Below are 14,342 nucleotides of genomic sequence, written 5' to 3' on the forward strand. Positions count from 1 at the left end.
CAGGGGGCTGCTGGGGGAAGGAGGCATGGCGGGGGAAGGGGAAGGAGCCCTCCCTTTGGCCCCTCCTGGGCTCCTAGGGGGTCACTCCATCTGCAGACCCACCAACTGCCCATCAGAGGAGTCCCATTAAAGCCTGAGCCTCCCTTTTGGGGGCCAGACGTGGTCAGGCCGCCTCCCTGGCTGGGCCCCCCTGGAATGCTCCCAGGGGAGGGGGCAGCGGTGACGCCCCCCTCCCCAGAACAGGACCTCAACCTGTGGCAGGCACCAGGTGGGGATGCCCAAGGCCTCGCTAGGCCGCGGCTGAAGGGTCCTGAGCAGTGGGGGGCAGGCGAGGCAGCGCTGGGGGGGAGGGCCAGACGGGCAGGCGGAAGGGCTGGGCCAGGACCCCCTGCAGGAGGGGGGCTCCAGGGACTTGCTGGCAAGGCCTGCTTTGCTGCCGATGAGGAGGGCCCCCCAAGATGCTTTTTCTCCAAAGGGCAACTGGAATGTCTTGGGGGTTTTTCCTCTGAAAACACTTCGCTTCTCATCCAAGAAGCGGAGGGAGGGAGGGGGGGAAGGAAGGAAGGAAGGAAAAGAATGAGTTAAGGAAGAAGGAAGGAAGGAAGATGATAAAGAGACAAAGATAAGGAAGGAAAGAAAGAGAAAGAAAGAAAGGAAGGAAGGAAGGAAAGAAAGAAAGAAAGAAAGAAAAGAAAGAAAGAAAGAAAGAGAAAGAAAGAAAAAGAAAGAAAGAAAGAAAGAAAGAAAGAAAGAAAGAAAGAAAGAAAGAAAGAAAGAAAGAAAGAAAGAAAGAAAAGGAGAGATGGAGGATGGAAGAAAGGGAAATGGGAGGGAGGGAGGGATGGAGGAAGCAAGAAAAATATGATGGAAGGAAAATAAGAAAAGGAAATGGGAAGACGGGAGAAAGGAAGGAAGGAAGGAAGGAAGATGAGAAAGGGACAAAGATAAGGAAGGAAGGAAGGAAGGAAAGAAAGAAAGAAAGAAAGAAAGAAAGGAAAGAAAGAAAGAAAGAAAAAGAAAGAAAGAAAGAAAGAAAGAGAAAAGGAGAGATGGAGGATGGAAGAAAGGGAAATGGGAGGGAGGGAGGGATGGAGGAAGCAAGAAAAATATGATGGAAGGAAAATAAGAAAAGGAAATGGGAAGACGGGAGAAAGGAAGGAAGGAAGGAAGGAAGATGAGAAAGGGACAAAGATAAGGAAGGAAGGAAGGAAGGAAAGAAAGAAAGAAAGAAAGAAAGAAAGAAAAAGAAAGAAAGAAAGAAAGAAAGAAAGAAAGAAAGAAAGAAAGAAAGAAAGAAAAGGAGAGATGGAGGATGGAAGAAAGGGAAATGGGAGGGAGGGAGGGATGGAGGAAGCAAGAAAAATATGATGGAAGGAAAATAAGAAAAGGAAATGGGAAGACGGGAGAAAGGAAGGAAGGAAGGAAGGAAGATGAGAAAGGGACAAAGATAAGGAAGGAAGGAAGGAAAGAAAGAAAGAAAGAAAGAAAGAAAGAAAGAAAGAAAGAAAGAAAATAAAAAAGAAATAAAGAAAAATGAAAGAAAGAAAAAGAAAAAGAAAAGGAGAGATGGAGGATGGAAGAAAGGGAAATGGGAGGGAGGGAGGGATGGAGGAAGCAAGAAAAATATGATGGAAGGAAAATAAGAAAAGGAAATGGGAAGACGGGAGAAAGGAAGGAAGGAAGGAAGGAAGATGAGAAAGGGACAAAGATAAGGAAGGAAGGAAGGAAGGAAGGAAAGAAAGAAAGAAAGAAAGAAAGAAAGAAAGAAAGAAAGAAAGAAAGAAAGAAAGAAAGAAAATAAAAAAGAAATAAAGAAAAATGAAAGAAAGAAAAAGAAAAGGAGAGATGGAGGATGGAAGAAAGGGAAATGGGAAGGAGGGAGGGATAGAGGAAGCAAGAAAAATAGGATGGAAGGAAAATAAGAAGAAAAGGAAATGGGAAGAAGGGAGAAAGAAAGGAAGGAGAGAAGGAACCCTGAAGAACCGAAGAAGCTTCTTGGACGAGAAGTGAAACGTTTTCAAGGAAAAACCCAAGAATCTTCCAGCTGCCCTTTGGGGGGAAAAAACCCTTGGGGACAAGCGTGAGACCTAGAGAATGGAGGGAAGGGCCCGTCCCCACCCACTTCACAAGCCTCCCCCACTCGTGGCAGCCCGACTGGACGGCTCCCCCAGACCCCCCCACCCTGCCCCACAGCCCTGTGGGGAGATCCAGTACGGAATCCACTGAGGAGGGGCCTGGGGGAAGAATGATCTCCTGACTCCAAAGCCCGGGGGGCTGGGGTGGACTTGGGAGGCCCCTGGGGGGAGGGGAAGGAGCCCGTCCGTCCGTCCTCCTAGCTCTGCTCCAGGGGGGGCCCACACTCCAGGCTGTTTTCCGACCCTGCGGAGGAGTCCTGGGAGGAGCGCCCCTGCAGGAAGCGGATCAGTTTCTCGACGGTGGCCTCCTGGTACTCGTGGGACCACCTGCAGGGGGGAGACAAGGAGGGGAGGCTTGGGGGCGGGCGGGGGAGGGGAAACCCAGCCTGGCCCCCCAATTGCACAAACTGTGGAGTCCTCCCAATGGTTCATTTAGTGACCGTTCCAAGTTCCAATGGCTCTGAAGAAAAGGAGCTCTGACCGTTTTTCACACTTACGGCCATCGCAGCACCCCCCAAATCAAAATTCAGCCACTTAAAGCAACCGACTCGCATTTACGAAGGCTGCGGCGTCCTGGGTTCAAGCCATCCCCTTTGGCCACCTTCTGGCAGGCAAAATCAATGGGGAAGAAGCCAGATTCACTTAACGACCACGTGAGTAACTTAACAACTGAATAGCAGAATAACAGAGTTGGAAGGGACCTTAGAGGTCTTCTAGTCCAACCCCCCCTGCTCAGGCAGGAAGCTGCAGGGGTTCACTTAACAACTCTGGCAAGAAAGTTACAAAGTGGGGCAAAACTCATTTAAGAACTGTCTCGCTTAGCCACAGAAATGTTGAGCTCCCTTGTGGTCGTAAGCCGAGGACTGCCTGCACAAGGCCAGCAACGTCTCTGGGCAGGGCCTGCCGTGGCTTCTCTCGTGGCCTGGGGACCCCTGCCCTCCGTCGCTCCATGCCCAGGGATGCACGGGGTGGCCCAATGGGATGGGGAAGACCTCACCCACCCACCCCGCTTTGCCCCCCCCCCACTTACTTGATCCCGTTGAACTTCAGGATGGCCCTCATGTCCTCCGGAAGCTCTTCCGGGTCGGGCCACTCAAAGTGGTCGGCCACCGGGATGACGTTCTTCCTGCAGCTCAGGGCAGTGGCTATTTCCTGCAAGGGCAACCTTCTCAAGCCCCTCCTGCCAGACCCCCCCCCTTCCAGACCCCCACCCCGAGCCCTCTCCTGCCCCACCTTCTAGACCCCAAGCCCCCTCCTGCCCCCCCCTCCAGCAGCCTGGCCCCCTTGCAGGGCGTCTGGACTGGCCGCATCTGGACAGCCGTCCCGGTTGCTGCCTTGGGGGCCATTTCCTCCCGAACCCCTCCTTTCACCTTGTGCACCCAGTCTCTGCCGGCCACGTCCCCCTTGCAGCGGTCCAGGGCCTGGACCGAGAGGACCAGCACGAAATTCCGGGCACTCATCACACTCTGGGTCAGCTTGTCCTCAAATTTCCCGGCCTCCAACTTTTCCACGTCGAGGAAGACGCTGAATCCGTGCAGCTGGAGGTGGACCTTCAGGAGGCTGCGGGCGGGAGCAGTGGGGGGGCATTTGAGGGAGACCCTTTGCTTTGCTCTTCCCCTGGCAGGTCCAACCTCTGGTGCTCGCTGGGGTGGGTGGTCTTCTTGCATCTGGAGGGGACCCTGCAGGTCTTCTAGTTCAGAGGTCCCCAACCTTAAGGGCACCAAGGACCAGATATGTGGAGAGAGGTTTTTCCGTGGACCGGAAGGGGCGTGGCTTTGTGTGCGGCCTTGGAGGGGGCTTTCATGTTTGGGCAGACCGGTTGCTGGCATGCTGCTGCGGCCTGGTACTGGTCCACGGACCGGGGGTTGGGGACCCCTGTTCTAGTCCAATTCCTATGCAAGCAGGAGACCCTAGAGCAGTGGTTCTCAACCTTTCTAATGCCGCGACCCCATAATACAGTTCTCCATGTTGTGGTGACCCCCAACCACTTATACATCACCGGGTGCCAGGGGCGTGGCCAAAGAAAAGGGGGGAAAATGGCGGACAGCCTTGTTTGGCGGCCCCCATGAAATGGTCGTTCGACCCCAAATGGGGTCCCGACCCACAGGTTGAGAACCACTGCCCTAGAGCAGGGGTCTTCGAAGTTGGCCCTTTGATGACTGGTGGACTTCAACTCCCAGAATTCCTCAGCCAGGCATGCGTACCTGGCTGAGGAATTCTGGGAGTTGAAGTCCACAAGTCATCAAAGGGCCAACTTTGAAGACCCCTGGCCTAGAGTCTCAGCATCTTTTTTATGTTGTGGGTGACCACAACTGGATGCAATATTCCAAGTGTAGCACTGATGATGTTCCCTAGTTTGGTAATGAAACGTCTGCAAGAAAGCCACCAAGCTCAGAGAGCACCAAGGACCCCTCGTTTCAACCCTGGACTACAAATAATCCCCTTTATTAGATCCAGTCCCACATTATATGGGGGTTGACTGGAAACACAGGGAGGGCCAGGGGTGTTCCCAGAATTGTCCATTCCCTGCTTTGGGTTTATTTTGACAAGAAACAAAGGCTTCCGGCAAGGAAAAGTGACATGCAGGACCCCACCTGAGACCACCTGGTGCACGTCCCTTGGGACCTCAGGCTGCCCCCCTCAGGAGACACTTCAGGGTGGGGGCTGAGCTCATCTTTCAGAAGGGCACGGCCTGTGGGGCTAGGGTCCCACCCAGGGAGCCCCTCCCCCCATACCTGGCCAGCTGGGATCCGGTGCGTCGTCGGTAGCTGATGAAGACGTCCGTGCCCTCCAAGGCGGACTTCCGGCTGTTGCACGGCAGAGGCGAGTGAAGCATCTCTGGGCGGGGCAAGGGAAGCAGCACAAAGGGCTGGGTGGGGCCCTTCCAGCCCCCCCCCTCTCCGAAAGGCAGGCTGGGTTAGCCAGAGACCCCCCCCCCAGCTGCACCTCTCCCCAGGAAGCCAAGAACAATTAGGGACGTTCGGCTGAAGCTTGACCAGATGCACCTGGGGACTGAGTCCAGCCTATGGTCAGAATTAATCCATGGGGGGGGGGACTCAATTGGGACTCCTCCTCCAGGACCCCCACCCCAGACCCCTCCCTCCCCCTGGATCTGAGGATCAGGGAAGAGGCAGACGGGCTTCAGCAGCCAGCAAGGCCTGGAAATCCGGGGAGCGATGGGGGTCTGTGCTGCTGATGCTGCTGCTTGGCTGCCCCCCCCCCCACAGAGTCCCCTTTGGAGTTATGTATGTCTTGGGAGAGGCCAGCCCCCCCTTCCCCCCCCCCCAGAATCTGGGCCAGCTGCCTGTATCTTGAGTGGACTGGAGTAGGGGTGGCCAGTGGGGGGGGATCCCTCTTGCCCCCACCCCGCTTACCCCGCGCGGCGGAGAGGATGCGGACGCGGTGGAAGCCCAGGCCGATGTGGCAGTCGTCCTGCAGCTGCTGCTCCGTCACGCGGTGGAGGACGTGGCGGTCGATGCCGCAGGTGACCAGGTTGTAGGTGTACTGGCGGAATTTGGGGTCAACGCCGGCCAGCCAGTCGGCCAGGTTGCTGCGGTCGCAGGTGGAGTAGTTGGCGTAGGTCTTCAGCTCCGTCAGCTCCCGGAAGAATCTGGGGGGAGGGGAGGGGAGGGGAGGCTCAGCCTGGGGGAGGGGCGGTTCTGGCTGAGGCAGCAGGCTGGCAACCGGGAGAACGGGAGGTCCACTCTCACTTTAGCCATGAAGGCCAGCTGGGTGACTTTGGGCCCATGTCCAGGAGACGGGAGTTCTAGTCTGAAGCCCCCCCCCTCCCAAGGGAGGCCGGAGCAGGGCAGGCAACGGGTGCCGCTAATTTGAATGCCTGAATATTAAGTGTAACGGATGCTACAGAAATGAGATAAAAGATAAATGCCCTCTGTTCAGTCCCTTGTGCTTCGCCCCCCCTCCCCTCCCTCTCTCCCTCCCTCCCTCCCCCTTTCCCAGTCTGGGAGGGGCTTCAAAGGGCCTGAGAAAGTCTGGGTAGAAATCCGGACTTGTGCTATTGGATGGGGAGGGGAGGTCCTCCCCCACAACCCCCCCCCCATCTCCGGTCCCCTCACCGCCTGCGGGAGATGCTGGAGCTCATGGCCAGGTCGGCCAGCAGGTCCTCCTCTGTCAGCCTCAGCAGCAGGTCGCCGTCCACCTGGTGCTCCTGCAGAGGCAAGTGGAGCCTCAGCCTCTGGACCGGGTTGGCCAGGGGGCCCCTCCCTCCCTTTCCTTTCTCTCTTCCTTTCTCCCTCTTTCTCCTTCTTTCTTTTCTTTCATTTCCTTCCTTTCCTTTCTCTCTTCCTTCCTCCTTCCTTCCTTCCCTTCTCTTTCTTTCCTTTCTTCCTCCTTCCTTCCTCCCATTTCCTTCCTTCCCTCTCTTCCTTCCTCCTTCCTTCCTTCCTCCCTTTTTCTCTCTCTCTCTCTCTCTCTCTTTCTATGGCCACCCCTCTAATTAGTCCAGATGGCAAACAAACAAAGGTACAGCAAGAGATCCACCAAGCTCAGAGATCATCAAGGACAAAGGCAACCCCCCCACCAGGCTGAGGCCCTATAAAGTCTGAGCACTCATGTATCCCCCCCCCAACCACACTAGAGTTCCATTAGCATCCTGCCCCCTCCCCATTCTGTTCTCTACTCCATGGCCCCTCCTGAGTGGCTGGCCAATAAGCCACCCATCCACCCTTTGCCTATTGCTTGTGGGTAGGGCTCCCCTTCCCCCACCCCACCCCCTTCTGGGGTTCCGGGTGGCCATGCTCCCCCCCCCCAGACTCCTACCAGGAAGCGGGGACAATACTTGACGAAGCCGATCTGCTGCAGCCACTTCTGCACTTCAGGGATCTTCCAGTTGGGCACCGTGGGCAGAAGCCGCCGCGGCACTTCCTCGCCCATGGTGCTCAGCGCCCTCTTGGCCAGCATGGAGGTGGTACCGTTGGCTGAGTAGCAGACGACCCTCTTCAGGCTCTGGATGGCCCCGATGTCCGCAAAGATCTGGCAACACCAGGTCAGCTCTCACAAGGCAGCATGTGCCGGCTCCCCAACCTCGGTGGGCTGGGTCCCGATCCTGGGGAGAGGGCTGCTATGCCACCGCAAGCAAGCAGAGAACTAGGGCAGCGGAAGGGCGTCATGTTGGGGAAGGCAAGAGCTGGCTGAGTCAGAAAGGTGGGGGTCCCAGACTGGGCTCATACCTGCCCCCCCCCCCGTCTCGAGTCTCCAAGCCAGAAACTTTGGGACAGCCTCCTCAGAGGCATTGGGAAGATTGTTTCCCCCCCCCCATTGAGCTTTGGAGCTGGTGGTGGGGAGGGGGACAAAGAGGGGGGTCTGTTCTCTTGGCACAGCAGGGGCTCTTGTCTCTTTCCACCCCATCCTTGCCTCGGTGGGGGGGGCAGTGGCTTCTCCTGCCCCAAGCCCTGGAGGGAGGCCACGGGCCGGCCCGCCGGTTCCCGCCCCCCGCACACACACCTTGGTCTTCTTCTGCCGGGCTTTAATGGCGGCCTCCACGCAGAGGTAGAAGGCGGCAATGCACTGGGCCTCCAGGCGGGAGCTGTCCAGCAGGGGCACCAGGCACTGCAGGTCGTCAGCCGTTCGGCCCTGGCTGTTGTCGCTGCTGCCCAGCCAGCTGTGGGCGAAGCGGACCGGGTCAAGGGTGGCAATGAAGGGCTCCACCAGGGCCAGCGTGCCCGAGTTCTCCACCTCCTTCTCGATCTCCTTGTTGGTGGCCAGCACGGCGATGGCCAGGCAGGCCTGGAACTGGACCATCTCGTCCTCCTTGGAGAAGGCCAGCGGGAAGAGCCACTCGGACGCCTTCTTCTCCACCCTCCGCCGCTGGTTGGCCTGCCCGCCGTACATGGCGCAGTTGGCCAGGGCCGCGGCGCAGTGGCGGAGCACCACCGGGTCGCTCCAGCGGCACCAGAAGAGGATGGCGTCCAGGCCGCCGTGGGCGATCAGCTGCAGAGAGGTCTCCTCCGAGTGCTTGAACATGTGCTCCAGGATGCCCGAGGTGCTGCGGGCCAGAGGGAGGCTCTCCCGCTCCTTGGCCAGGTTCAGGACCACCCCCAGGCCGATCCGAGCCACGCGGTTCCTGCCGGCAAGCAGAGGGCAGGTGAGCAGCGGCATCGGAGCTGGGAGCCCAGGAAGCCGCAGAAGGGGGTGGGGGACGGGGGCCCACCAGCCTGGGGCTCAATCCTCCCCTCTCCCTTTGGCCTTTGGCCCTGCTTTCAAAGGGGCCTGTTCTGAGGCCATTCAAGGCAGCTGCGCCCTCTCCCCCCCCCCCGGAGGGAGAGAAGGGGGGGCAAAGGGCTCCTGGGGTGCTGGGAGTGTGGAAAGAGGGCCGGGAAGGACCAGAAAGGTGATCAAGAGGCTAAAACACATGAAGAACGGTTGCCGGGATTGGGTCGGTCTAGTTTAATGAAAAGAAGGACTAGGGGGGGACAGGATAGCAGCCTTCCAGTATTTTAGGGGCTGCCAAAATGGGGAGGGGGCTTAATTGGCTATGTTTAGTCTAGTGAAAAAAAGGACTAGAAATAGAGGTGTCACAAAGAAGAGGGGGGGTCAACCTATTCTATCTGTCTGTCTGTCTGCCTGCCTATCTATCTAATCTATTATCTATCTATCATCTATCTTCCTATCATCTATCTATCATCTATCTATCTATCTATCTATCTATCTATCTATCTATCTATATATATATATCTATCATCTATCTCTTATCATCTATCTATCATCTATCTATATCTATCATTATCTATCTAATCTATTATCTATCATCTGTCTATCATAATAATAATAGTAGTAGTAAATCATCTATCTTCCTATCATCTATCTATCTATCTATCTATCTATCTATCTATCTATCTATCTATCTATCTATCATCTATCTATATCTATCATCTATCTAATCTATTATCTATCATCTGTCTATCATCTACCTATCTCTATCATCTATCTTCCTATCATCTATCTATCTATCTATCTATCTATCTATCTATCTATCTATCTATCTATCTATCTCTATCATCTATCATCTATCTATATCTATCATTATCTATCTAATCTATTATCTATCATCTGTCTATCCTACCTATCTATCTCTATCTATCATCTATCTACCTCCCTATATCTATCTATATCTACCTATATCTACCCCCCCCCCTCTCTCTCTCCAATCTAGGTACTGCCCGTGGCCCTCTTAAGAGTCATTGCAGGACCTGGGATCAAGTCTTTCATTCTTTGGTTTCAGAAAATGAACTCAGAAGTGGGGGGGGGGCAGCTAAGCAGAACTGGAAGGGCGGATGGCACCGGTCCACCCACTAAGTAGCTGGCTGGCACGGTCTGCCTCCCTTACGCCTGAGCTGGGAGGGGGCACAAGGCAGCCTGCATCTCGGGGGGGGGGGCTGCAGATTTGCCGCTCTCCTCCCAGTCTCCCCAGGGGAGACCCACGGATTCATTTGCTTTGAGGACCTTGGTCAGCCTTGCCAAAGGGGGGGTGGGGGTGAGGAAACATGGACCCAGCTGGAGGACCCCTGGAATCAAGGCGACACTGGGGGGGTCTCTGCTCAGCATTTTCAGAGACACGCAGCCAGCCCCACGACTTACGAGAGTTCATTTAATGACTGTTCAAAGTTACAACGGCACTGAAAACAGACCCATGGCTGTTTTAGCAGCATTTCCAGGGTCACGTGATCAAAATTCAGATGTTTGGCATCTGACTCATAGTTATGACAGTCGCACTGCGCCGGGTGGGTCACGGGACCCCCTTTCCTGACCTGATTCACTCTGGCAAGAAAGGCCGCAAACTGGAGCAAAACTCACTTAACAAATGTCTGGCTGAGCCACAGAAATTTTACGCTCAATTATGGTCATAAGTCAAGGACTACTTAGTCGGCGGGAGGGAGGGAGGGAGGGGCTGCTTCCCGGAGGGCAAAGAGGCAGCTGAGCCGGGAGTGTCTGGTGGGCTGGAAGGGAGCCAGGAAGACCCTCCACAGCGGTTCACAGAGTATATCTGAGCTACCGTGAGGTAAGATGGGCGGCCTATACATTTTATAAACAGATAGATATCTACAGTTGCTTTAGTCTGGCGAGATTCTGTCTGTGGGCCGAATGACAGTAAAAAAACTTCTCAGAAAGAACTGCAGGTGCCGTTCTTGGCCCTCGGCTCTTGATGCCAGGCCACGTTTTGGCCAAACACATTTCCCCAATAAAGCTTCATTTCCTGTTCTGTGTTTTATTCTATATTCTATAGTCTTATTCTATATTCTTATTCTTATTCTATTCTATTCTACTCTATTCAGTAATTCTATTCGGTAATTCCTATTCTATTCTATTCTATTCTATTCTATTCTATTCTATTCTATTCTATTCTATTCTATTCTATTCTATTCCATATTATTCTATTCTGTTCTATTCTATTCTATTCTATTCTATTCTATTCTATTCTATTCTATTCTATTCCATTCCATATTTTCCATTCTGTTCTGTTCTATTCTATTCTATTCTGTTCTGTTCTGTTCTATTCCATTCCATATATTCTATTCTATTCTATTCTATTCTATTCTATTCTATTCTATTCTATTCTATTCCATTCCATATTTTCCATTCTATTCTATTCTATTCTATTCCATTCCATTCCATATATTCTATTCTATTCTATTCCATTCCATATTTTCTATTCTATTCTGTTCTGTTCTGTTCTGTTCTATTCTATTCCATTCCATATTTTCTATTCTATTCTATTCTATTCTATTCTATTCTATTCTATTCTATTCTATTCTATTCTATTCTGCAACCCTCAGCATCCCCTCCTCACATGAAATCAGAGTGTGGGGATATTACTCTGCCTCTCCCCTTAATGCTGCCTAAGCCTTACCTTAACACACACACACCTACACACCCGCTCAGACCCAGCCTCCTTTGTCCAACTAGGCCTTGCGAAGGGTCCCCCTCCCCCCTGGAGAAGCCTGGGTGGATGCCAAGAACAAGGAGATGCTTTGCTGTCTCTCTGCATGAGTCACGGCTCTGCCTCCCTTCTTATTCAGCCCCGGGAGAGGTGGGGGGGGGTTTTAAGCTGGCTGGAACCCAAGTCTCTGGACACAAGGCAACGCATCAAAAATAACAGAATAACAGTCGCAAGAGCCCTTCGGAGGTCTCCTAATCCAACCCCTTGGTCAAGCTGGAGACCCTCTACCGTTTCAGGCAAATGGCTGTCCAGTCTCCCCTTAAAAAGCTCCACCCACAACTCTGGAGGGAAGCCGTCCCACCGATTCATTGTTCTCCCTGCCGGGAAATTTCTCCTTATTTTTAGGTTATTGTGCAGCATAAAATAACTCAGGCAGGAGCATCCGCAGCGGGCACAAAAGGCCAGGCGGGGAGCCAGCCAAGCCTTGCGCAGACAGAAACAGAAGGCTCCGGCGCCCGAACGCCGCAGGCGAAAGAGGGACCACATCGGGGGTCGTGAAGAGACGCCCCTTACTCGATCTGCTCCGGGAAGGACGCCGAAGACAGCAGGGATGAGCAACTAGGGCAGGGGTAGGCAACCTTGGCTCGTTGGCTCAGGAATTCTGGGAATTGAAGTCCACGAGTCATAAACGAGCCAAGGTTGCCCACCCCTTAATTAGGGCGACTTTACAACCGGTGGACCAACTCACAGAATAATCCCCCGCTGCCCCCCCCGCCAAGCTGCAATCCAGCGGAACGGCCCCTCCTCCCCCGAAAGTCCCATCCGCGGTCCGGGGCGACCCTGACCTCGCTTGGAGCTCCCGGGCAGGGGCTGCGCTCCTCCTCCTCCTCCTCGGGTCCCGGGCTCCTCCAGGCCTGCCTCCCCCTCTCCCCAGACGCCCCCCGGGTCCCCGAGAGGGGGGGGGCGGGTCCCGTGGAGGGGTTCGCCTCCGGGCGCGCTCACCGGTTCTCGGCCACCAGCACCTGCTCCAGCAGCTGCGCCGCGCGGCTCCGGCTCTCGGGATCGGCGCCGCGCAGCAGGTCGAGCAGCAGATCGAGGCCGCCCTCCAGGCGCAGCGCGTCGCACAGCCCCTTGGCCACCTCGCGCCCCACGGCCGGCAGCCGCCAGGCCTCCCCCACCAGCGCCAGGAGGGCGCCCAGTCGCGCCTGCAGGTCGCCCGGGCCGGCCGCTTGCTTGGCGGCCGAGACGGCCTGGTGCAGCTCGGGCAGGCTCCGCTCCAGGGCCGCCTGAACGGCCGAGCCCAGCCCGGGCGGCAGGTCGGGGCCGTCGGCGCCCAGCCCCTCCGCCCACCAGCCCGCGCCGCCCGCCGCGCCCGCCGCCTCGGGCATGGCCAGGCGGCACAGCTGGTAGGCCGAGAGCAGCAGGCTCAGCACCATGGGCGGCGGGACTCCCCCGGCCGGCTTCCCGGCGGCGGGGGCTTCGGCCCGGGAGGGCTGGGGCGGGGATGCCGGGAGCGCGGCCGGGCTTCGGCCGCCGGGCTGTGCCTGCCTGCGCCGCGGGATGCGGAGGATGCCCGTCGGGTCAGCGCTGCCATCCCGCCGCCGCCGCTTCGCATCCCTCCCGTGACGTCATCCAGGCCCCTCCCCGGCGCGTGCCCGCAGGCCAGAGCGCGCCGCGGTCACCCCCGGCCCCGCCCGCTGGGGGGCGCGCGGAACAAAGGCAGCGGGAGCCCCTCCCACCCCTCGCCCCCCCCAGACCCTCCTGATGTGCCCCCCCGCCCTCGGGCCCCGACGGCCCCGCCCCTTCGCCCGTCCCCCCCCCCCGGGAGCAGCCCCGCCGCCTTCCGCCACCGGGCGGGTCCGGCGAGGAGCGCCGGCGGCCTTTCGGCGTCGCTCGTTTCATTCGTTCGTTCGTTCAATGTATACGCCGCCCATCCCGGGGTCCGGGGCGACTCTGAAGGGGTGACAGTGTAATAAACAGGTATAACAATTATAAATATAAAACCTTAAAATTTCAAGTGATTAAGCACCAACTGAAAATGAAGGGTCCTTGGGGGTCTCTGAGTTGTCTTCTTGCAGACGTCCCATTACCCAACTAGGGAACGTCACCAGGGCTGGAAAGGAAGGGGATTTGTATCTCCCAGCACTGAAGAGGTTCCCTCCTTGGGTTGCAAGAAGACAACCAAGCTCCGAGAGCACCGAGGACCCCACAGCTGCCCTCCTCCTCCTCCTCCACCACCTCCTCCTCCTCCTCCTCTTCTTCCTCCTCCTCCTCCTCCTTCTCCTCCTCCTCCACCACCTCCTCCCCTTCCTCCTCCTCTTCTTCTTCTTCTTCTTCCTCCTCCTCCTCCTCCTCCTCCTCCCTACAAACGCCTCTTTCTTCTAACACTGATGATGTTCCCTAGTTGGGTTATGAAACGTCTGCAAGAAAGCCACCCAGCTCAGAGAGCACCCAGGACCCCACAGTCCTCCTCCTCCCCCTCTTCCTCTTCTTCTTCTTCTTTTCTTCTTCTTCATCCTCCTCCTCCTCCTCCACCACCACCTCCTCCTCCTTCTCCTCCTCCTCTTCTTCTTCTCCTCCTCCTCCTCCTCCCTACAAACCCCTCTCTCTTCTAACACTGATGATGTTCCCTAGTTGGGTTATGAAACGTCTGCAAGAAAACCACCCAGCTCAGAGAGCACCAAGGACCCCACATTCCTCCTTCTCCTCCTCCTCCTCCTCTCTCTTCTAACACTGATGATGTTCCCTAATTTGGGCAATGAAACGTCTGCAAGAAAACCACGCAGCTCAGAGAGCACCCAGGACACCTTACTCCACCCTGAGCTGCAAAGATTCTCTTGTTTGGGGCTTCTAGATGGCTGACAACACTTAATGCCAGGTCCAAAATACTCGTAGCCCAGGGCTGAGTTCTCCTTGGTCCTCTTTGAGACACAGGCAGTCCTTAACTTACATCTCACTTTGTTTACTCACTGTTTGAAGTTACAATGTCACCAGAAAAAGGCACCGAAAACCATTTTTCACACAGCCGTTGCAGCATCCCCAGGGTCACGTGATCAGAATTCAGAGGCTCAGCAACTGGCTCGTACTTACAACCGTCGCAACGACCGAGGTCTCCTTTTGTGACCTCACCAGCAATGGGGAAGCCACTTAACAGCCCTACGTCTAACACAATAACTGCAGGGATTCACTTAACAACCGTGGCAAACACGTGAGCAAAACTCACTTAACAAATGCCTCGCTTAGCAACGTAAATTTTGGGCTCAACTGTGGTCGTAGGTTGAGAACTATTGGACGATAAGGGTAAACAGAAT

The 14,342-nt window shown here is 55.6% G+C and overlaps 1 protein-coding gene across 1 annotated transcript; it reads right to left on the reverse strand.

Annotated features, from left to right (window-relative positions):
• Positions 1-1,943: 1,943 nt before the first annotated feature.
• Positions 1,944-12,626, reverse strand: SARM1 (sterile alpha and TIR motif containing 1). The gene is made up of 9 exons (XM_039368234.1): positions 12,034-12,626; positions 7,599-8,217; positions 6,915-7,127; positions 6,212-6,303; positions 5,510-5,745; positions 4,871-4,973; positions 3,506-3,695; positions 3,166-3,287; positions 1,944-2,462 (listed from the first exon to the last, which is right to left on the reverse strand). The coding sequence occupies exons 1-9, from the start codon at positions 12,465-12,467 to the stop codon at positions 2,333-2,335; spliced, it is 2,139 nt and encodes a 712-aa protein (XP_039224168.1). The 5' UTR covers positions 12,468-12,626; the 3' UTR covers positions 1,944-2,332.
• Between the last annotated feature and the right edge of the window lie 1,716 nt (positions 12,627-14,342).

This window comes from Crotalus tigris, unplaced genomic scaffold (genome assembly GCF_016545835.1).
Source record: "Crotalus tigris isolate CLP2741 ecotype Arizona unplaced genomic scaffold, ASM1654583v1 scf7180000020724.653033, whole genome shotgun sequence".
NCBI lineage: Eukaryota > Metazoa > Chordata > Lepidosauria > Squamata > Viperidae > Crotalus > Crotalus tigris.

Coding starts and splice junctions, on each gene's coding strand:
- SARM1 (XM_039368234.1), bottom strand. CDS start 12,467: ATGGTGCTGAGCCTGCTGCTCTCGGCCTACCAGCTGTGCCGCCTGGCC. Junction 6,304..6,914: donor AGTATTGTCCCCGCTTCCTG/GTAGGAGTCTGG, acceptor TTGCCTCTGCAG/GAGCACCAGGTGGACGGCGA. Junction 3,696..4,870: donor ACCGGATCCCAGCTGGCCAG/GTATGGGGGGAG, acceptor TCCCGCCCGCAG/CCTCCTGAAGGTCCACCTCC.